Source organism: Cebidichthys violaceus, unplaced genomic scaffold (assembly GCF_023349555.1).
Source record: "Cebidichthys violaceus isolate CVI_PGR_0920_01 unplaced genomic scaffold, fCebVio1.0.p SCAF_13, whole genome shotgun sequence".
Classification (NCBI taxonomy): Eukaryota; Metazoa; Chordata; class Actinopteri; order Perciformes; family Stichaeidae; genus Cebidichthys; species Cebidichthys violaceus.
Window position 1 is genome coordinate 10,523,493 of NW_027176296.1, and position 24,852 is coordinate 10,548,344.

General features: G+C 41.2%; 2 protein-coding genes across 2 annotated transcripts in view; one reads left to right on the forward strand and one right to left on the reverse strand.

The window, feature by feature from the left end:
- LOC137870602 (inactive N-acetylated-alpha-linked acidic dipeptidase-like protein 2) overlaps positions 1-24,852 on the reverse strand; it is a 344,795-nt gene that overhangs the window by 57,882 nt on the left and 262,061 nt on the right. The window contains exon 9 of the mRNA XM_068708006.1: positions 7,398-7,491. Coding sequence (XP_068564107.1) covers positions 7,398-7,491 — 94 coding nt within the window. The remainder of the gene's footprint in view (positions 1-7,397; positions 7,492-24,852) is intronic.
- Positions 15,320-16,402, forward strand: LOC137870187 (uncharacterized; the record flags this gene model as incomplete). Its single annotated transcript, XM_068707202.1, has 2 exons — positions 15,320-15,451; positions 15,635-16,402. Coding segments are annotated over 2 exons (900 nt in total), but the record flags the coding sequence as incomplete, so codon positions are not given.

A 24,852-nucleotide genomic window follows, 5' to 3' on the forward strand; every position in this document is an offset into this window, starting at 1 on the left:
GAGGACGGCCACTCTTATCTTCTCTAGTGTCTCCGCTGTTTCACTGGATGGATAGGTGGGGCAGTAATTCACTTCGGCTTTTCTCTGCTTCTTCACGCCATATGCAGGACTGCATTTGCCATCAGGTTTGTGTGTTAGGGCATAGGGCATTCACTGTAACTTCTGGCCATCCAAGCCACCTGAGCTTTGTTCAGTAGTTACCAAGTTTATATTTCAAGCTCGTCTTCCATCTGCCAAATTATTTTCTGTATGAGTTCACTGACAGACTCTAGAATCCATCAGTTTTACACAAGACTGCCAAGTAAATTGAGGATAGTGATGAATGTGAGCCTGAAGGCAAATTACTCAAAGTCCAAATTCTCAAGTGTGAACCATCCTGAGAAGATTTCTAAGTATATTGCTTACTAGTCACCTTATTACTCTGCTGTGCTCTGTGGTTTTCAACTACGTTGTCCACAACATCCCTCCTATCAAAGAACTGCTGCAAAGACATTAGTACGGGCAAATATTGAAAACTTATTTTTTCGATATGTACGCAATGGGTTCCACAACGTTAAAGCTCTCATTATAGTATTGGTTGTGGATATAAGATGTGCTTAGAGGACCACTCTTCCCTATGGCTTTGAGCATGGGGTTATATGTGCAGAGAGCAGTGGCTACTTCTGTTATCACAGACTTACCAGTTGTGTCTGAAATACACCTTCAATCATGTTAATGGAGAGGGGCAATGTTGCTGAATTTAACAAGTAGTACAGTTCCTCTAAGAACTCATACATTTTGTGCCTGGCACATGAGCAAAATGCTCTAATTTGAGCAACGCTGCAGCAAAAGTTTGCTCAATTACTTTGGGTAAGTTTTTATTTACGTCCCCATCACTACTTGAACATGACACTGTCTGTTTCAACTGTAGAATGATTAAGTTCATCTTCCTCAGGAATATTACAGGATTCTTGTGAAACTCGAGTGGTTGTAACTACACCTGGCTTGAAATCTTTCAACGTTTGTGGATTGTGTTTCCTGTTCTTGTTGTAAGTCGCTTGTAAGTCGCTTTGGATAAAAGCGTCTGCTAAATGACTGTAATGTAATGAAATGTTCCGTATGTATTTGTTTGAAAACTGCAACCCCCTAACATACAAGTAACAGTTTCTTTTCTCTTCAAATGAGTGCCAATGTGTACAAAATAATCCTTCTCTGTAGGAATATCACTACAAGTGCACAAATGACAACTGGATGTTGACAATTCCACCAGCTCCTGGGAGTTTTGTTTAGGATGGACTTTACTTAAATGAATGTGCAAAGCATTCCATGTCTTAAAAGTACATGGGCAGTTTATGTGTGGGCATGGGTAGTGCTGTAGTTTATCTACCAGATAGAGATACACTACACTCCTTACACCTCCACATCCCCTCAGCCATACAAAATCAAAACAAATATCAAAACAAGCATGTGATAACCTGAGACCGACTATGTACAGCCCCCTGCTGGTAGAAGCTGTTTTTTTGACTGACCTACCATCCAACTGACCTACCAACGAACAGAGCAACCTTTACTAGTGGATGGATGCAGCTAAAAAAAACATGGAAACTAGACAGTTTAGCTGGACCCTCGCACATAAACATTTCAACATTAGAATCGCTTAATCAGTAAGAGACATTCACTGTTTTTAGACCTGGCAAGGTGCAGCCAGGTGTGACAGGACACTCTTGCAGTGGGATGGCAGAGACAGGTGCAGTCAGTGCAATTGCACAGGGCACTCTTGCGGTGGGACGGCAGAGGCAGGTGCGTTCAGTGCAGTTGGACAGGACACTCTTGTGGTGGGATGGCAGACACAGGTGCGGTCAGTGCAGTTGGACAGAACACTCTTGTGGTGAGATGGCAGACACAGCTATGGTCAGTGAGGTTGACCAGGACACATTTGGTGGGATTGCAGACACAGTATTTTGCAGTCAGAAGTTTCTGAAATAAATTGAGATAGAACAATCAATTAATATCCATGGAGGTTATGTTAGCAAGTTATCTTGATGAAAAAATATTTTTCAGGAGAGTAGCTAACGCTCACTAGCTACACTGCTGCAATGAAGTGAAAATGTATTACATTTGAAGGCACAAGTTGTTTCCTTGTGGGTAATATCGGATTCAATTGCGATTTAGAGGGCTACTCATTCATTTATTCTTTAATCCAAGCTAAATTTAATTTAAAGGTTCAAATACACCTAGGATTCCGGGATTCAAACTAAATGATGGTAGTATTACATCAAGTAAACAAAATTTAAGCTTAGTAATTTATTTTCAATTAAATGCAGCAGTTTAGCTAGTAAATGTTCACAGGCTAACATTTGGTCGTCTGTTAAAGGTTGGCTCGTCGTTACCTTCTTGTTAACACGTTGGAATATGTCATTAGCGCGTTACCTCATCATTAACAATAGCTCGTCGTTCACATGTTATGTGACAGGTTGCAAAAAGGAGGTAACTTAACATTAGCTAATGTGGCTTAATTAGCCATGCACATGGGGACTGTCGACTTTTTTAAGTCTGGTGAAAAATAAAATGTAATAACAAAAAGATTTAACAGCTGAAGACATTTATGCACAGATAATTTTTTTTGCATTTAAAGGATGATAATGGATTCCTGCTTACCTTTTCCATGCGCAAGCCAAGGGTTTATCTTCTATCTTCTCAACGATCTTCTTCTCGCTAAGACTGCCTTCGCCTTGATTTTCCCAGTTATGCCTAGATACTCGATTACCTCAGTTTATCTCAACAACTTCAACAACAACTCAACAACTTCAACTTCTAAGACTAGCAAGTCCTGAAACAGACAGTTTATCCCCTGGGGTATACTCTGGCCTGGAGGGGTATAGTATGGCCTAGGCTATTTTACACCCCCGGGTATAGTTTGGCCTAGGACAGTTTATCCCCGGGGTATACTCTGGCCTGGGCCAAAGTATACCCAGGTTTAATCTGGGCGGGGGTTAATTTGGCCTGTTACACTGGTTTATTATTTGTTTTGTGTAAAAAACGCATATTCACATAACACTGCAACATTTGACAAGTGAAATAAAATGTTACATGAAGCTCAACACCTACAAATACACTAACTGCAGATTGCAGATACATGAATACGCGCATGACGGGATGCTTCGTCATTAACGGACAATGCATATAGTCAAAATCAATGTAATTAACACAATGACAAGAACAAACTCACAAGAACCAGTCACACATATTTATATGACAACAAAGCAAGACAAATCAATCCAGCAAAACTGCGGTGCTAAAACATATATTCTGCCGCACACTCAAGAGCACGGGCCATTCAAATATTATTCACATCACAGGGAACAATAATAACCATATCATAAAACCAATTAACACAGTAGTAACGCTACTGTAGGTGTAAAAAAAAGTAGTTCACTATTTAAAGTCCATCCTCCTTTCTTTGTTTACAAAGAGTTTAATACCAAGGTTGTACAGTACATCAGTTCAGTTCCAGTCAGAGGTCCTCCTGCGAACGTGTTTGTTGAGTTGTAGATCCACTCGGGTTGAAAAAGTTTTCAAAAGCACCGTAGCTTGTAAGTGTCCTGTTGTGGTATGGTGTCTTGTTGCTGCCTTGGTTAGGCAACTCAGGTTAGCAAATCCAGCGTAGCGCCAAACACCAAAATGCTCAGTTGCAAATAAAACACATTCCCAGCCATAGAATTTGCTTCTCCAATGTGGTTAGTCAGGAATACCGTTCGTAGTTGCTGGACTGAAAGTGGCGCACAAATCCGTTTCTCCTCCTCCTTCAGCCATTGAGTGTTAAAAAAACAAAGCTAGGTTAAAAAAAACTCACTTATTATTACAAAGTTCTGCTAGCTAGCTTCACAACAGTCACGCTAGCCCACTGGACAATCAAGCCGCACGTTAATGCTGACGTACTCGCCTAGCCCACTCAGAAGGTCTGGCATGTCAAAGAATACGTCCAATATGTCAAACTAAAAATCTGATTGGTTGAAGACTATGACAATCAACAATATCGTCCCCATATACTTAAACTGCAAATGGATTCACTTGTAATTCCTGCAGGCCTCGGGCTGATTTTTTTACTTAGAGATAAGGGCGAAATCTGATTGGAAAAAAAGCTCTACTAGTAGCTATGCAATGAGATAATAAGCTAATGGGAAAAATATGTACAATACATGTAGTGTATTTATGAAAAATTATTAAATTATAAAATGGCTATAACTTTGTGATTCTGTCTGGCCAGCAGAGAAGGCTTTGCTGGCCCAGACTGCCCACCACTGCTCTAACGTCATGCAGTGTTGAGAGACATTTCCCTGCAACCAACTGGATCCAGACACAGCTGAGATCATCCAGGGGAGCATATGATTGAGGTTTCTGTGAATTAGTTTTTAATGTAACATATTTTTGTTCAATTTGTTTGAACATGTTTGTATGTCTGTTTCTATGTATGTATGTATGTATGTATGTATTGATTTGTAAAACAAGTTACTGAACCTCATTGAATTGTATTATTCACATACTTGAATTAAATGGTATTGTTTTAATTATCTTTTTTTGTATAACATAATTGATTATTAGTGGCAAAAAATGTAATTCATCATTGCATACCAACTTAAAAACAGAAAATCTATTTAGGTTACTATTTAAGTAATATTTATACTGTTTCAATTATTTGTATTGAGCTTCGGAAGACCATTTATTCAGTATATTGCTGTTTCAATGCTCATTTCTGTGTATATGAAATACTTTCATATACATAGTGCATTCACAGATATAAAACCAATGACATAAAAATATAGGATTGTATTTTGAGATTGGAACATTATCAAAAATAAGTAAATTAGAAAAAGAAAATGGAAAGATTTTCAAAATATAGGAAACAAATAATTGTATTTAATTAGGCAAAGATAAAATAAAAATGTATAGACTAAATAAAAGAGACAAAATATATTTAATAATAGGGACATAACTCAGATAAGGCATTCTAGGAACATGTATCGTCCTCCTTAGTCTGAGTCTATAATTATGCTAAGCCTATTTATATCAGAGATTTTCTTTAAATGGAGTTATTACCTTTAAGAAAATGGTGTAACCTCTACTATCCTGATTTGCATTTGAATAGCTCACAGCATTTTTATTTACATGTGAAAGCTTCCCATGGACTAGTGGCAGGGGGAGGTCAACTGCCAAGCTTCTCAGAAAAATTGAATCTCCTGACTTAACCTGAACTTCCATGGCAATTTACAGTGCCACTTACTGACGAAAATCCCCAAAACTTCTTGTAGTGGGTTTCAATGAGGCATAGAGGTTTATTCTAAGCGCTAGCTGAGGAGGTCTATGCCTGAGTGGCTAAAGAACGTTTTAAATACCCCTGATTCCTCCTGCCTGCTAGTCTCCAGCCTGCCTCTCAGTCTGCTCCCCAGTCAGCTAGCCTACAGTCTGCAAGTCTCCAGCTTGCTAGACTGCAGAACCCGTGTCCTGAGCCTGCCCACCCAGTTCCAAACCCGTTCCTGGGAACCTGCCTCACCCTGGGAGGTCCTCAAGGCTTCCAGTCAGCAAGCCACCAGACAACTTGCCCCAGAAGGAAGTGTGAGTCGATGAGACATCGATCCTTCAGGCTGTTCAGCAACACAGAGTCCCACTGCCAGCGACCCAGATTCTCCTCTGTCAAGCTCCATGGCCTACGCCAAGCCTGTTCCTATGTTGAGGTTCTCATTTGACACCAAGCCGGAGTTGGGTCCTGAGCGCCAGTTGCCACGGTCGGGTCCTGAGCCCCAGTTGTCAGAGTAGGGTCCTATGCTCCCATTGCCTAGTCGGGTCCTGAACCCCAGTGGCCTGAATCTGGCCCTGAATCCCGACAACTCTATCAAGCAGCCTGCCCAATGCTGTAGCCAAATCATCTGGTACCAGAGACATAATCAGCTGTCTCCTGGGTGAAAGTGCTGTGTTTGCTTGACCCATTGGTCAGGCCTCTGGCCTTTGGTTCTCATAAATGATAAAACTGGTGGCTGGAGCTTTGAAAATAAAACCCAAGGTGTAATAAAAAGTAATTTCAACTCTTTATTATGCTGAAGTTGCCACTGGGGGGAATTACAACAAACTATCATTCATATTATCACCTTCTAAAATGGATATTGAAAATATGTTGGCAAACACTTGCCTATTTACACAACCAGCAGAAAAGAAGCAATGTTAGCATTATTTGGAGTCATGTTTCATGTTTCTAGCAGAGTTAGATCTAATGAATTTAAGAATGTGCTACGTTATCACCCAACACAGTCTCACAGTTTGTGAAATAGTAACGAAATGCAATCTATTGGTTTTGTGCTGAGCGACGCTAATTATCCATTTTCTTTGTATCGCTCGGCAGTACTTCTTTTTACAAAATTAAATTCAGGTTTAAGCAACAAAACAACTTCTTTAGGTTTAGAAAAAATATCCTGGTTGGGCTTAAAGTACGTAGGTACGTACAGTTAGGTTTAGGCAACAAAATGAATGCCAGGGTTTCTCAATCTGGCTATGACCACGTTCACTTAAAGGGGCGGTGTTTGCAGCATATGACCAATCACAAACATGGACAAGTCTACTGGCAGCAGCGTGGATTATTTTATTTATTGTATTTTATCTTAACCTATCTCCTTTGTCTTAGTTCATCCTACCTAACAAACTACAGTTTTAGGTCTCAGCTGGGTCCATACGTATTTTATAGGAAGAACCCATATTTGTGTGGCAGATAGTGGATTCAAGCCCTCTATACTTTCTAATGGGACACTACAGGGGCCTATTCTTGGTCCATTACCATTTACATTATACATAGGTAACATTATGCCTCCTAATCAGCAATGTCCATTTTTACATGCCTCTGGCTCCTCCCCAAACCATGCTGTAGTTTATCTTTACTTCCAATTATCAAGTATTAGTCATAGACTTGTTTTAAATGCAGTTAAGACGAAGTACATTGCATTTCTCATAATTCGCCACCATTTCTGACGATCCTGCCATTAAACCTTTTTTTTCCAGAGATACAGAAAAACTAATTAGGCTTGATTTCATTCAAGATTTGTATTTAACATTTGACTCGAAAATCAAACCCAAAACTTCTAAATTTCATCTAAATTTCTTAGCCATGAAAGTATAATTGAATCAACGAGTATGTCTGCACACAGAATAGAGATATTTTGTCACACTGTGCCATAATGAGTACAGCAACTAAACCCTGTCTATCATAGTGCACTATGGAGACCTTGTTTCAGGTGCTATGACCCATTTAAATGGAATGATCTGCAAACTACCCCAAGCTAATTTGTTTATTTCCCTCCACAAGACTATGTGATTGAATGACATGCACATTACTCTCACCGCAATCACTACCATTGTATCATTATCAGTGTTACCTTTGAGTTTGTTTTGAATATCCAGGGCAATGTCCAGAGGGTAGAATGGAAGCACAGGATCATTGACCAGGCGGAGAATGGCTTCTGCTGTCATCTGTAGAAACACAGGGATTTGAATGAAGTTAGTTTTTTTTTTCTCACTGATGCATTCCTGTATCATGTAATTACAGTAATGGCATCTGAGCCAACTCAAATGATGATGAAGAAAGATGTGGTTGAAAGCTCCTGTAAAAGGCCAGTAAATAGACCACAAATGGATACAACTTTAAAGAAATAGTCTTAATTGTCCTAAACTTAGAATTTGGGGTAAATTTCAGATTCTATTATATCAAAGCTGTGCAATCCATGCAGGCAAAGTTTAAATTGCTTGGCAGATTTTTCTAAATATTGAGTGGCTCTTCTCCATCAATGATGTGCAGCAATTCAGTCAATTCCTGTTGTGTCTTTTCATCCATGCCATCACAGCCTCGGATCTGATTATGCAAAACACACCTTTGTGGTCCAGATTATAAATTCAAAATCTGAGAGTCCATGCAAAATTTGGCTTTTCATACTAAGTTGACAACTGCTGTCATGTTAGGGGGAGAAAACATAATTGGGACACCTTTGGTTGCAGTGTGAGTAAACATTTATGGATTTCCCTGCCTGTGCTGGCACCCCATACTGAGAAGCTTTATCCAAATCATAGTGTCTGTCTGGCTCTGCTCTCACAATGAAGTTTCATCTTGATGCAAACAGTGCCACTGATGTGGCCTCCATCTCAGCAGGTAGAGTACTTGTCAAGGCATCGGCAAGGATTTTTATTTAAGTGTAACATCACTGGCGCTCGCTGTTTTAACCATCTACTCTGTATCAAATCACTGCTGGGATTATTGATTATCGATCCCCTTATTCCACATCTAGGCTGTATCAATCTCACAGGAAATACATCCCTGGCTGTAATGCAAGGAAATTATATTTCTCAGAACCACACTATAATTTTAACTTTTATCAACCAAGGACATCACATGCATGATTTACCTTGAGCTACATTCATTTCCACATTATAAATATTCAGTGTCCTACGAGATACAGAGCATCTTATTTTGCACTTCTATCCCTTCTTTATGTATTTTTTTTAATTTTTTTTTACAATTTTACTTTTATTGGACAGTAGAGAGGCAGACATGAATCAAGGAGACAGAGAGGGAGAAAGTGACATGCAATACAGCGACAGAATTAGGCCATATTAGTGCTCTCCATGGGAAGTGGATTCTTGGTACCACTGACAATATCTATGCTGTAATGATATTGGTGTATTCATAATTAATAAATAATTCGGGGCATGCAATTTTACCATGTCTCATGAAGTATGTTATTCTTTGTCATGTTTCAATTCATTGGCCTGCAAGAGAGTAAATGGGGAATGATATGGTGGGGTGTATAATCGCTGCAACAGTGACCTAGTTAATTGTTATAGTTGAGCACTTGAAGAAAAAGGATCAAAAGTATAGAAGGAGACTTAAGGCAGAGTGTTGTTCCTATTGCTAACCTTGCTAACCAACATTATTGTCTGATTTATGATATGTATGTGTGTGTGTATATATAACCTCTGTATGCGCAGCATTAAAAATGTAAAGTAGAGGCAGATAGAATCATCCAGTTTTTACCTTCACCAGGGACTCTTTCTTCCCGTTTTAGAGAAAGGAAAATGAAACAGTCATTCATGCTTCATGGTAACAGTCCAACATGCACACTTAAGCATATTGCCCCCTAACTGTGGGCTCATGCTTCATTCAGTATACACTCTTGATTGCACCCTCAACGAGCAACATTTGCAAGGTCATTTTAAGCTAACAAGAGTTCCAACAGTAGCTCAGGGCTCTTGCGCCATGAAGTTGGAGGAGTTGATCTTGGGTGTGCCTCCTCCAATGCTAAAGAGCCAGAAGATCACAGAAGTCCCGAGCCTTATCACTTGAGGTGTGGCTATTTCATCACGATTGATTTGCTAAAATCACCTTTCTCTCTAAGCTAGTTTTGAGCACTAAAAAAAAAAACAAGAAACCCCACAAGCTACTTCTAAAATCTTCTTTTATAGACACACAATTTGGGAGTTGATCAGAATTGAAAGTACTGTTCTGTGAATTTGAATTATTAGTGCAGTGCCCGTTCAAAACATATCTGTTCCGAATGGGCTGAATGCTTGGCCTGTGGTGTTGCTGGTTGCAGCGTTCTCGAGAACCGCTCAAACAAACAACTTCACACTCACCACTGAGCTTCCTTGGGTCCTCAGCAACACACCTGCCACATGACATAGTTGCGTCACGCACCAAGTCGCAGCTACTCACGGTCATATCACCGGTGAAATACAGTCTAGCTCATGGAAAACAAGACACCAGGGGTGGACTTCACTAGTTAGTGAAACTGCCTGGGGGCATAACTTAAAGAGCCCCAAACATCTTTTGATTCATTATATTGTTTAGATATGACAAATATTACTATTCTTAGTCATCGTACTGCGAAATAACTAAGGGGGCCCTCCTACCTGACCGTGAGCCATGCAAACCATTTGCCGTTGCCACACAGTTGCACCTGACACCCCAGTGCTCCCATTACATCCCTCCTCCTTTAACAGTTTGCTCCATCCATCAGTCTGAGTTATAGACCCATACAGAACACAATGAGCCATAAACAAGCAATTATTTAATAGAATTTTTTAGCATTCACAATTATAAAAGATTTTGTCGAAAATACAATATGCACTACATCGGGGTGACTGTGGCTCAGTAGTGGAGTAGGGTTGTCCTTCGATCAGAGGATCGGCAGTTTGATTCCCTGCTGCGCTAGTTCTCTGTGGCAAGACACTTAACCCCAAATTGCTCCCATAGGTGTGCCTATGGTGTATGAATGTTAGTTAGTTGGGTAGGATGGTAGCATGCTGCTACCTGCCATCAGTGGGTGAATGATGACATGTATGCTTTGAGTCAGATTTTTCTAAATACATAATAATGAAAAGCGATAAGTTAATCATTTTACTATCCAGCATTAACGGTCGAACAGACCTTTAGTAAATTGAAGTACATTGTGCTCTTTCCCTTTTCACAAGCTGTAAATGTTTGTTTAAGTTTAAATATGTTTTCAAGAGAGAAAGTAACCGCTTAGATATCCAATATGTGGTCGGTTTATCCAAATAGAACAGTTTGGACATTTGCAGTGAACGTCTTTGGTGACGTGAGCATCGCTATGGGATGCTTTGAAAATGGCTGTCACTTTGGATATTTCAGTAAAGCCATGGTGTGAAGAGTTTACTGCTAAAATCATATTTAATACTTCGAACACAGCTAAGGGACTCTCAGGCACTAACATCCATAGGCGGGCCGTGCCCGGCTTAGTGGACTTATTTTGTCAGCGGCAACTGTATTTGTGTTATAAATTAGTACATGACTGTGGATTGTATGTTATCCAGAATGTAGCTTTAGCAGGTTATATCCAGGCGTCAACTTCCCGTTCTGCCAAGTGAAGCCGTTGTGGAAGTGTCTCAAAACTTGCATTCTCTTTACTAACCAGGGACTCCTCCGTTTGCAAAAATATTCTATTCTATGGAAATCAATGAGAAAATGACCCTACTTCTCACTTGACTTATTACCTCAGTAAACATGAGTTAATGGTCTCAATTTCTAGTTTAAGAGTACATCCACATTACTCCGTTTTTGTTTGGAAACGCATATGTTTTGCTACGGTTACACTGAGCGTCCACACTACGCCGGCGTTTTCGAGCACCGTAAACGGAGGAGTTTAGATACTATCCCGAAGCCGGATAACTTTGGAAACTCCGGGTAGCGTATTCGTGTGGACGGACGGAAACGCACACGTTTGGAAACGATGACGTAACACCCGCGACCGACTACCAGGTTAACTGACAACTGATTACAGGCATTGCTGACCTTGTTGTCTTTACTAGCAGCTGTTGTCCAGTTAAAGTCTGCATGTCTGCGGAGGAAACAGCTGTTATTGTAGCGATCGGTGAGCGGCGAGAGAGAGAGAGAGAGAGAGAGAGAGAGAGAGAGAGAGAGAGAGAGAGAGACCCGCAGCGCTGTAACTAACGTTAAGTCTGAAAAATAAAACTTATTAAACTTTCCACGAACTGTATCTGTTTGAGTTTATAGAGGAAGATTTGAGAGAAGATCTTAAGTATCAAACACATACTTACGATCATTAAAGACTACTTTATTACTCTGGTTGCTTAGTTACAAAATACGACAATCTACTTCCTGTTTACATCAGCACATGCCCAGTGAACGTGAAGAGTCACGTGATATTCGTTATGGACGGAGATCACTTCGGAAACGATGGCTGAAACGCCGTGTGGATGGAGATCGTTTTCGTTTGAAAACTCCTTTTCCAAACGAAAACGGAGTAATGTGGATGTAGCCTAAGTCTTCAACACAGCATGATGTTCATTTAGAAAATGATGGTCCATTTAGAGTCAAATAGACCATAAAGCGGGGTATAAGTGACGTCACGATGACCATTTCCACTTCTTATGTACAGTCTATGGTTATATCCAGTGAACTGTGATGAAGAATACACATTGGGGCCAGACTTCCTAACCAAATGACGCCTAGGTGCGACTTCAGGCCCCTGCTGTGTCGACCCTTGATTGACCAAATGCCAACTGTATGTCCCTCAAATAGCAAATACGTTCACCATGTCATGGTCTGTATAGCAGGACACAAGGGATAGATCCAAATGCAGAAAGAGATGAGGAGGCAACAGAAACAATGCAAACTGGTACAGAACAACAAACAGAAAGGAAGACAAACCAACTTATGAACTGGGCTGGTATATGTAGTACTGGGGAAGTGGGAAGAGGTGAGCTGGAGGTCTGGCGACTGCAGTGCTGATGAGAGACAGGTGAAACTAGTCAGGGTGGGGCGGACAATCAACAACAGCGAGAAAACACACAAAGACAAGGAAGTAAAACCAAACATGACACAAGGGGAGAGTAGACTAACAAAATATAAACAAGACACACTTAACACGAATTAATAACATAAAACAAGGAAAAACATAAATAATAGACACAAAACCTAAAATCCTCTAGATACAGATCTTCAAAAGATACAACACAGTTCAGTTTTCACATAGAAGTCAGAGGGAATAGAGCCAGACTGTTCACAAGAGTGAAATAGTTTGAATGAGCACTTCTCGAGATATGTGAAGAACCAACACATTCTCACATCAATGGCCACTGCTCCTTAGCATCAAACTATGACGCTCTACGTACCTCACTAGCTGCAGTGTCTGTGAGGTTGTATCAATAGATGTAACGTTTCTTTTCATATATAAACTTTTGTCTTCATTGGAAGTTAGGTTTGGGAAAAGAGGAAGGTTGACGTTAAGTTAACTGACTACCTTCTCACATGACTAACGAGCGACAAATGAGTCACGTGACTAACAACATTAACGATTCACACCAGGCTGGTCTCATCCAGCATTCTAGCTATACCTACGAAATAATTTGTATGTTATCCACCTAATCATGAACGAGTCTGTTCATCCAACACCGATCTTTCAGCCAGGTTGTTTCCAAGGGGTAAACGAGATGTAAACGTAGATTTATTTGTCACGTAACTTGCATAATTCGGTAACTGTACTTCCGCAGTTCTTTTCACCCAAACAACAATATTTTCCAAAACCTAACCAAGTAATCTTGATGATTAAACCTAACTGAATTGTTTCCTGTGATGATGGAAGTTTATTTTGAAAAGATGGTATGCATGTATGAGCGTAAATACACACGTATTGCTAGCTTTTCTAGAAATACGCCAAAAAAGTACAAACGGTATGTGTTTCTTTAATCCATTCACTGCGTTATTTGATGCATTGGCTGTTCGAACGAGTTTGGAAAAAACACAGAACAGTGTGAGGGAGTGTCATCAGTGGGAGATACATCCCCTCCCAGTGGTTGCAGCAGAGACTACAACCCATCATGGCATCTGGTTAACTGACTACAATTCCCATAGTCAGCAGGGCAGCCGGGGCCAAGGCTACTGCCCAGCTGAAAAGAGAAAATGTTTGGAAAGAGAAAGAGGACAGGAGTGGATGAAAAGAGAAAAAGTTTTATGTTACGTTAAAGACAATGAACGAGAAGTAAACTGAAGATACTTATGTTTGTTTTTTGTAGCGGCTTTCTGCTGGAATTAAGTTTACCTTTTGCTAAAAGAATCTGAATACAGTATTTTGAGTTAGAAACCATCGCGTGTTGTCTTGATTTGTGCACCCACACCTCACAAGCCGATCCCGACCCTCAAAACATCACAACAGACAGACAGAGAGTCCTTGTTTTATATTTAGATAATTGGCCACAAGGATGGACCAGTTGGGTTTAAGAGATTTAAACCAAAACTGGAAATGTACCCTATATTATATTTGTAAACCTCTGTACTTATATGATAACTGGCATCTTACTTAATCTCCCTAAGCAGCTGTCCCTATAGAACACTACTTTGCTATTATTTGTAAAATGGCCTACAATGTTCAGATCTGACCTCTCCATGCTGTTGTCACTTCCACTGAAATCAATCTGGCAAGGTAAAGTTCAGAGCATTGATTTGAGGATGGTGAGTAATACTCCTGCAGAAAGCATACATCAAAAGCCTGTAATGTGGTGGGACAGAAAAGGCCGTTGATTTCTTATTTATGGCCTTATTTCTGGATTGTCTCCTTCCAAAGCAGAGGAGTCAGAAAGGGAGACAGGCTGTGAGAGAGGAGACTTGAGATAATGATGGAGGAAGAAAGGCAGAAAAGAGGCTGTGACATAACAGAAAGAAAAAGACAATCCAAACTAAAGAAAGATGACAGTTGGAGTGGAGTGGAAAGTATGACAAACTAGCCTAAGCATCTATTCTTAAGTTTCCTCTTTTCTTCTACTCCTCTCCTTTCGTGACCTTCCCTCCTCTCATCTCCTCTCCTGACCTTTTAGTTTATAATGGAATCAGTACCGTCAGTCTAAGTTACATCTCAGCGATGAAACACCATTCAGCTTTAGTCACTATCTCTGAATCCATCTGGCATAGAGGAAGGAAAGGAGAGTAAATATTTATCTTATGTAGTCTATATTCATCTGGCCAAGTCATATGTCATAACCACAGCTTATTGACTCATCCTGGGTCAAACATAAAGGCCCATTGTGACCCCAAGCTGTGGAACAATATTATGCAACTGCATGAAAAACCCAGAAAAGCTTTCATTGATATGTTTGTGTTATTTCAGTGTAACAAGTGCGATTGTTATGTGAAGCATGGTAGTTTTAGGTCAATTGAACCCTGATTCACCCCTCACCACAATCGTAGGGGGAATCCGGTCTGGGCTCTTGGTTGGTACTCACCCCCGGTCCTTCGCAACCTCCACTCGCTCCCGGTCAAATACAGAATAGACTTTAAAGTGCTACTCACCACCTACAAAGCCCTAAATAACCTGGCCCTTCCTTACCTTTCAGACCTCCTCCCCCTTCACGCTCCAACCCGTTGCCTCAGGTCTGCCGGTGCAAACACTCTGAAGACCCATCAGGACAACGGTGTGACAGGGTTTCTCAGCTGCTGCACCCCCCCTCTGGAACACCCTCCCCATCCACATCCGTGAGGCTCCCTCCCTATCATCATTCAAACAAGCCCTCAAAACCCACCTCTTCAAACTCGCCTTCACCTGCTAACCCCTGCACCCTACCCTCCACTACATGACTCATTCCGCACAGCTTCTCCAGTTTTCTTTTTTTACCAAAATGTTTTGTTTGTTTGTTTCAAAACAGCCTTTTGGACCCCCACCAGTCCGGGTTCAAAGTGGGTCACTCGACAGAGACGGCCCTCCATGCGGTGACAGAGTCGCTTCACGCCGTGAGAGCTAACTCTCTCGCCTCTGTCCTGATTCTCCTGGACTTGAATGCGGCGTTTGACACTGTGAACCATCAAATCCTCCTCTCCACCCTCGAGGGGATGGGCGTCTCAGGCTCTGCACTCTCCCTGTTTGCATCCTACCTGACGGGTCGATCCTACCAGGTGACCTGGAGGGGGGCCGTGTCGGAACCACGCATGCTGACTACGGGGGTTCCGCTAGGTTCAGTCCTGGGCCCCCTTCTCTTCTCGCTCTACACAACATCTCTGGGTTCTGTTATTCGCTCGCATGACTTCTCCTACCATTGTTATGCCGATGACACCCAGCTGGTCTTGTCATTTCCCCCCGGTGACACCCAAGTGGAGCCGTGCATCGCTGCGTGTTTGGCTGACATCTCGAAGTGGATGACGACACACCACCTCAAGCTCAACCTAGAAAAAACTGAGCTACTGTTCCTCCCGGGGAAGGGTTGCCCGCACCGGGACCTGTCCATCACCATTGATGATACCGTGGTGACGCCAACTCGGACTGCGAGGAACCTGGGTGTGACCCTGGATGACCAACTGTCATTTTCGGCAAACATTTCATCCGTTACACGCTCCTGCAGATTCCTGCTCTACAACATCAGGAGGATTCATCCCTTCCTGACTGACGAGACGGTGCAGGTTCTCATCCAGGCTCTTGTCATCTCCCGCCTGGACTACTGCAACTCTCTACTCGCCGGAGACCCGGCGTCGGCCATCAGACCTCTGGAGCTTGTCCAGGAAGCCGCAGCTCGCCTGGTGTTCAATCGCCCCAAGTTCTCCCACACAACTTCCTTTCTCCGTTCTCTACACTGGCTACCTGTAAGAGCTCGCATCCAGTTTAAGACTCTGGTGCTAGCCTACAGGGCAGTGAAAGGAACAGCTCCTTCGTATCTCCAGGCCATGGTCAAGCCTTACTCCCCCACCCGACCACTTCGCTCTGCTGCCTCGGGGCGATTGGTTGCCCCGTCGCTCAGAGGTCCTGGCGGCCGATCGACCCGGTCACGGCTGTTTTCTGTCCTGGCCCCACAGTGGTGGAATGAACTTTCCACTGACGTCAGGACAGCAGAGTCGCTGCCCATCTTTCGGCGCAGGCTGAAAACCCACCTCTTCAGGAAGTGCTACCATGAGCCTTCCACTTAGCACTTATTGTATTCATACTAGCTTGTTGCACTTATTGTATTTGTATTACTTATAGCACTAACTGTTTTTCTTGTTTCTGCACTGTACTTTGGCTCTGAGTTATGCTCTGCTTCATGCTCTTAGATGCTTGTTTGGAAAAGGAAATGTACTTATGACTTCTGGTGACTAGTAGTTCTTTTGATTACCAATGTTGAATGCACTTATTGTAAGTCACCTTGGATAAAAGCATCTGCTAAATGACTGTAATGTAATGTAATGTAATGTTTGTTTTGTTTTGTTTGTTCTGTTTGTCTCTGCCCTATGTATCACGTCTTTGGGTACTTAGAAAAGCGCTATATTAAATTAAAGTATTATTATTACTGATGTTCGGCCCAGATTATCTGGTAATGTTAGGGCTTTACAGATCCAGTCTTATACCTCACGAACCGTTCTTGTTATCAGGGCCGACCCAATAATTTCCAACATGTTTGATATTATTATAAGGAGTTCAATTCTGGATGATAACACATTACTATCCGAGCAGGACCATAATAGCCAATGAGAGAGACAAGCTGGAGCAACTGGCGGTGTTTCTAAGCAACGGTAAGCGTTGTTGCCCTTGAGGCTAAGGCAATTTAGAATTTTACTGTTGACAGATATTAAAACTGACAGTTAAAATCTCAACTCCAGTTCTTGCTGAAGAATTGACAACCCATTTTGACCACATTTCCCCAGCCTTTTTCTCATCTCATCCAGACTTGTTAGGCTTTCTGCTTTAGTTTTTTCACCACAAAGCATTTCTACAGCACTTTCTTTCTATTCTTCCAACCACTCAAAGCGCTTTAACACCACATGTCATTCATTCATACACTGATGGTTAAGTGTCTTGCCCAAGGACACATTAACATGGACTGGAGGAACCACCAATCTTCCAACTGAGGAAGATTGGTGGTTCAGAGCCTCACCTGTCATCATGACAAGTAGAAAACAAATAATGCTAAAATAAAATAAATATTAATATTTCTCTACTATCTGTGCTATAAATGTAATTTCTGTAAAAATTTGTAAAAAAAAAAAGTAAAATTTCTGTTCCAATCATTTCAAGCATTTTTATAATCAAAATCGCTGAATTAGTGCATGTCCTGTTCAAACAGAGAGGAGACACGTGAGGTGAGGCAGCGACGAGCTGTGCCTCATCTCAGATTGTGCAATCCCTCACAAACTGGGTTGAGCGCGTGCCTTTTGCTGTCTCATTGTTTGTCACCGCTGTAATATTTGTAGACACTTTTATTATATGTCCTTTCTTTACATAGAATAGGTACTGTATTTAACTTATGTGTAGAACCTATTTAGTGTTGCTGATCGGACATTAAACTGCAGTGAAAAAGCACACAGGGGAGGCAAACACTACCTCTGCCTCAAAAAAGAGGGCGTGCGAGAGCCCCTGTGTCGGGTTTATGCTTGTTCTGTCGTTGCTCTTCTTCTACACTTTTCTTCTTCTTCTTATATTTTGCTTTAACCACAAAAATGTAAGATTCTATATCCAAGCTTAAAAATGTCTCAAAAAACAGGGAAATATGACCAAATCAACAGCAATTCAACGTCGGACAGGTATAGTAACCTTTTATGTGTTTGTTGTTGTCTTTATACATCCGTGGTTGTTACACAGATTATCGCGGAATCTCACGATGCTCCGCTTCTGAAACACTCCCAGTGGGGCAGGTTGGTGGGCAGATCGCGCACTGACTTATGTAGTGTCAGTGCCTCGCCAGCCAAGAACCTCACCGCAAGTCACTGCTATAAGCCATAGGCTCAATGGCTCTTTGAGCTTCTAGTGTATTTCGTATGTACCTAGGAGTTTACTTCCCGCTTGCTTTTGCATCATTTAATTCAATAAAGAGTTACTATGGGGAGAAAAACACTCCTTTAACTCAAGCCAGCCTGCTAACTGTCAGTTAAACAGTTATGTTATTCAAAAGACATATTTGTAACCTTCCACTGACTGTCTGCAAACTATCCCTCTTTTGTAGAGCAGTTTATACTCTGACAGAGGAGATGAATAAACGTGGATTTCTGCAACATAGCTAATAGGCAACTTAAGCCTTCTCCATTTCAGACTTTAAATGCTGGAATGGCCGAGCATTAAATCTTTAGATTGCGAGTCTTGAGGATCCAATGTTATTGTTGTCTTTGCAAAGACTGTTTAAAATGACCCTTGTGGGTGAGGATAGAACAGGGCTTTCGATACCAGGCAACCTCTGGGTCTGAAAAGTGAAGCCAATGTGAAAGTGCCTTAAACTTGCATTCTCTCTACTGGCCAACAGGGGGTGACTCCTCTGGTTGCAAAACAAAGTCCGATTATATAGAAGTCTATTATAAAATGACTACTTCTCACTTGATTTATTACCTCAGTAAACATTGTAAACATGAGTTTATGGTCTCAATCTTTAGTTTCAAGTCATCTTCAATACAGCATGATGTTCATTTAGTAAATTACGGTTCTTTTAGAGTCAAATAGACTATAAAGCAAAGTATACTTTAGGGCCTAGCTACCCTGTGATTGACAGGTATTTACCAGATACGTATACGGTGTCTTTACCACAGCGTCACTCCTCCTCAGTCTAAATATGGTCACTCCCGTTCACTGAAAGCATAAGGCATGATGGAAACAGCCAAAAACCAAGATAGCGATGGCCAAAATGCTGAACTCAAGGCTTCAAAACGTCAGTCCATAAACCAATGAGTGACTTCACAACGAATACTTCCACTTCTTATATACAGTCTATGTTGGCTACCAAACGCTTGTTCCCACATTTCTGCCTGTCCTTCCTTCAAACATTGTGAAGTATTTAACTGCACTGAACTCAGATAAGTTAAAAGTTGACTCCCTCTGCATTCTTTCCACTAGCACTAGCTTAATCAGTGTTAGCTGTGCTTAGTTTGGTAATAACTGAAAGGGTTAGTTTGGATTTTTAAAATCGGCTCCTGTGTTCTGCAAGGTAAAATTACTGTTTTTGTGTTTGGGTTCAGGATTGGATTAACTGCTTCAGTTCCCTATCTGATTACGAGGTAAAGCTGCTGTGGATGGCAGAAGTAGAAAAAGGTATTTTAGCCACCTAGAAAAAATTAAAGTTTATGCTATGTTTACAATATTTTCGCCCCTTTACCTTGCTAGCTTTGTTTTCTTTGTCAACTTACCAACAAAAAACATGAACCAACCAAAGGCACAAGGCTGAAATTGTGATTTGTATTGGTCTGTGAGTCATCATAAGCTGTAATGTACTTTTAAGATTTGTTAGACTGAAACATGTTGTTACATACACTTAAGTCTAAGGCACACCTTAATTTAAAGTCATTAAACTGGGATTGTGTTGGATTTAGTCCAAGGTTAAATCAACTGTGTGAAAACTATGTTTGCTTTTGGTCTATCCCATGTAAAATCCTTCAAGTTTATTTATCATTCGCACTTTTAACTATTCTACATAAAAAAAAAGGAATTAATTAAAATACTTTTGCAGGATTATCCTCTGTACTGTGTATAGAGTGCTTCAACATCACTTTCCACCACATAAAAAACATTTTCAAGCATACCATAAACAGTGCCAATCCATACTTATCACGACGACAGTCTGCAACAGGGTGCACATGTTTTCACAACACGGGTCTGTATTAAAATACTTATTAACAACAGTAATGACATATAAAACATACTGTAACGGCCTGAGTGACATGTAATGTTAACCTGTTATGTTATAAGCATTATTGTGTTTACAAGAAGTTCTAGATAAGATTGGTTAGTGGATTTATGGAGGTCAGTGAAGGTCTCATGCCCTGTGAAGCTGTAAAAACTGTCAATCATCCTAGCTTCCTATGGGGGTGGGTGGCACACATGAGCGTACCTGGGATTGGCAGAGAGAGTGTGGGTGGATGTTGTTCTTTGTGCTGCTAGCCGGTGGAGAAGCAGACTATGAGCGGGAGCAGATTGTTAAGCAGGTTGTCCACGTTTAACGGTGTTGACTGTTGTTTGGCATGGGCTACGGCCCACAGTAGCCTGTGTACTGTCCTCTAATAAAAGACAACAAGTACGGTAACGTCTCGTAGCTTTCCTTTCCAAGGGTCGCTACAATACTTTCACTCTTCAAATTGCTTTACTTTTTAACAGATTTCAGAGGTTTTTTACCTGTGCCTGCTGCCTGTTGGCATCATGGTAACATAGATTTCAGGCCAGCCAATCAGCCCCTTCCCCTCTAAAAACTTGATTTCAGACTCTTTTGTCATCTATTAATAAGTAGTACTAATCATTATTATTGCAGCTTCCTTGTTAAATAACCTTTGATTGATTCAATGTATTCTACACTGAGACACTGCACACTTGAAAAGCAAAATGAAGTTGTGCAATAACTTTATGAGAGAAATATTATATCTGCTAGTTCTATGACCTAATGTGTGAATCAGAACTGTTTATTGCCAATGTATGTTGCACGTTCAAGGAATATGTCATGGCGAGTGTTGCATAACATTAAACAATCAACAACAATCAACACAGTGCAAGAAATATAAACATATTAAAAGTTACAATAGAATACAAAAGAATATAAAATAAAGTGCACAACAAACAGATAACAGTAACTAATAACTGTAAACAAGTATGGTGAAGTAAAGTGTTGAGTGTGTTTAAATAAAGAAACATAGGGATGTGCAGGGGAGTGACCGGTAGGAAATTGTCCTGGGGATGACAGAGTCAGTGGGGGTCCCGGCCTTTGTTAATGAGCCCGACTGCCGACGGAAAGAAACTGTTCATTCCTGGGTTATGGTGGAGCACAGGAAGTGGAAGGACTCCACAGCGTCGACGGGGGAGTCACACAGTGATAGGGGCAGGTGGGGCTACATTCTTCCTGAAATCAACAACCATCTAGACTGTCTTTAGAGTGTTGAGCTCTAAGTTGTTCAGACCAGGTCACCAGATGGTCAGTCTCCCACCTGTAGGCGGACTCATCTCCACCAGAGATGAGTCCAATGAGGATGGTGTCATCCGCAAACTTCAAGCTTGACGGACTGTTCGTGTACAGGGAGAAGACCAGAGGGGAAAGAACGCAGCCTTGGGGGGAACCGGTGCTGATGGTCCGGGAGGCTGAGACATGCTTTCCCAGCTTCACGGACTTCCTGTCAGACAGGAAGTCTGTGATCCACTTGCAGGTGGAGTCGGGGCACGTGCAGCTGGGAGAGCTTGTCATGCAGCAGAGACGGAATGATGGTGTTGTAAGCAGAGCTGAAGTCCACAAAAAGGATCCTGGCGTAGGTTCTTTGGGAGTCCAGATGCTGGAGGATGAAGTGAAGGGCCATGTTGACTGCATCGTCTACAGACCTGTTAGCTCTGTAGGCGAACTGCAGGGGGTCCAGGAGTAGGGATGGGTGTAGTTGTTTTTTTTTCCAATACCGGTGCTAAAACGATACTTTTAAAATGATACCGGTGCCTAAACGGTGCCGGAACTGATACTTAAAAAAAGAAGAAGCACAAAACGACGATTGAGGACATTAAAGAAAGGCTTTTTTTATTGCCAAGGCACATTTTTTTCTTCAAATTGAACAGTATATTAACTGTTTAAAGTATACTATAAATAAATACAAAACACTTGGCTTCAAACTACAGCTTCAAACATTTTAACTTCAAACTATGAACAATATATTAACTGTTAACAACAGTTTACAGTATACTTAAATAAATATAAATAAACTTCAGCAATTCTTTTGCAGAAATATGAGCATTTGTCTTCTCTGGCGAAATACGATAATAAAATAATCCAATTTTGATAAGATATATATTTTTTAATGTTGTAGTTGAAAGCTCAAACCTCTCCCAGATCATAGCCCAATAGGTTGAGAGTCTCTCTGCACCATTTGTTCTCTGATAAAGTAAAGCATTCAAGAGCTAGAGAGGTTTGAGTACAGAGATTTCAGCCAAGGTCAACCAAAATGCCATTTTGTTCCAGCTCTTCCATTGTAATTGTATATACTATATAATTATATATTTCACTTCTTTTATGACTAATAGTATTCAATCCATCCAAACACAGCAGTTTGGCATCATTTAGAGAGCCTGGATCTTCTCTAAGCCTGTTTATGTCTGTCATCCATGGGATTTTCTCGTCTGGCTTCCAGCTCATGTCTCCTAGCTCAGCCTATGGTTGGTCGATTTCAGTCAATGGACCCTCCTTAGAAGCGTCTGAGTCCATTCTATTGAACAGACCAATCCTGAGTTTGATTGACAAAATTGTTAGCCAGTGAGGATTAAAAACGTGGCGCTCTGCCTGAAACGTGCGTAAAGCTTCGCCGAAAATCAAATCCCTTCCCCCACGGCCCCTAGTTAGACAGACCCTTGTTTCTACACAGGGACATTTCAGAGACGCACCGGATACACGTAGAAATATGTTCGATGGAATTAAGCGGAGATATACAGCAGAACAACGAAAAGGTAAGGAGCTTTGGATGATTTTGAAGGATATTACGCATTGTGTTTCTGGTGTTTGTTTGCTCACAGCCTTGTGAGGGTTTACCGGAGAGACGATCTGATAGTAGTTCTGGAATCTGTGTCGAATGCTCGTGCTTTTTGTTATTTCGGTTGCCTATGCTAACCGTTAGCTTTGTTATGCTAACTCGGAGAAGAGCGAGTTATGGCTAGAAATACGTGATTTTCTGATAAATCTTTTATTTGCGTATACTATTTGTGTAGAATGGTGTTTGGAGTGTGTAAGAATGTCTTAGATTGTTTGTTTTAAGCAGATTTAGATTTTTTTTTTGGGAATTTCTTTTTTAGGGCCCGAGCACCGACGTAGTCGGAGCGGAGGACCTATTGTTATTCTAATGTTTTTTATTATTAGGGCCCGAGCACCGACGTAGTCGGAGCGGAGGATCTATTGTTATTCTAATGTTTTTTATTATTAGGGCCCGAGCACCGACGTAGTCGGAGCGGAGGACCTATTGTTATTCTAATGTTTTTTATTATTAGGGCCCGAGCACCGACGTAGTCGGAGCGGAGGACCTATTGTTATTCTAATGTTTTTTATTAGGGCCCGAGCACCGACGTAGTCGGAGCGGAGGACCTATTGTTATTCTAATGTTTTTTATTATTATTATTATTATTATTATTATTATTATCGTACCAGTTTCATCGCAAAAAGGAGGTGCTTGGGATACTGGGAATCTTTTGAAATTTGGCACAAAATTCAATCGTGGTGAAAATTCCAGTATTATTGGGGTGTCCAGCTGCGGCATGACATTTTGGCTCGATAGCGCCCCCTACAGAGTAGCCCCAACTTTGGGTTTCACCTAGCTGTATGAAATTTGGTAGGTATGTGGAACGTGATGGTTCGTACAAAAAAGTCAAAAGGAGGTATATCCTAAACCAAACAGGAAGTCGGCCATTTTGAATTTTATGACGTTTTTGGACCGTTTCAAGGCGCCGTACTTTAACAAACTCCTCCTAGAGATTAAACCCGATTGCCTTCAGATTTGGTCAGTATGCTCTTGAGACCTTGGCAGTGAAACGATACTCAAAGATCAAAAAGTTATCGAACTATGTGTCCGTGGCGTGGCGGCAAAAAAACACCATTCGCCATGAAACAGGAAGTTGTTGTAACTCGGCTGTACATTGCCTAATCTGCTCCAAATTTCTCATATGTCATAACATCCTGACCCTGAACACATGTATATGACAATTTAGAATCATAGTAATAGCGCCACCTAGTGGCAACAGGAAGTCATAGGTTGTGTACTTTGACACCCTACTGCTCACAGATTATTCCGATTCCCCTAAAGTTTTGTCAGAAAAGCCTTAAGATGTTGATAATGCTTTATTGTGAAGATTGTAAGAACTTGTCGAAGGGCGGCGACGTGGTGGCTCGGCGAACTTCGATCCTTCGCCATGAACGAATAAACTGATGTAACTCGACTCCGCATCATCAGATCTTTACCAGATTTCACATGTTTGATTAAACTCCAGGCCTGAAGACATCTGCAAGCCAATTTTGAATCATAGTCATAGCGCCACCTACTGGCAACAGTAAGTTAAAGTCTTTATACTTTGGCTTGTTTCTCTTAGTTGGAAAATCAGATCAACATCAAATTTCTTCCACACAAATGTAAGAAGTTCATAATGCCAGTTCTCTAAGCTTTTGATGTTTCGTCGAACGCCGTTGCCGTGGTAACGCAGTCTTCGCCGTGAAAAACGATGGTCATTTGGAGAGGTTTAAAAAGCTCGAAACACAAGCAACCTTGACACACAGATCACAAGGCCAAAATGTAGTTATATAATATGATTTTATTCAATCAGAGTGTTAAATCTGCTCAATAGCGCCCCTTACAATATTTCGACAAGGCAGCCCTCGCAGTATGTTAGACCTAGATGTATGAAATTTGGTATGAATATGTATCACATGTGG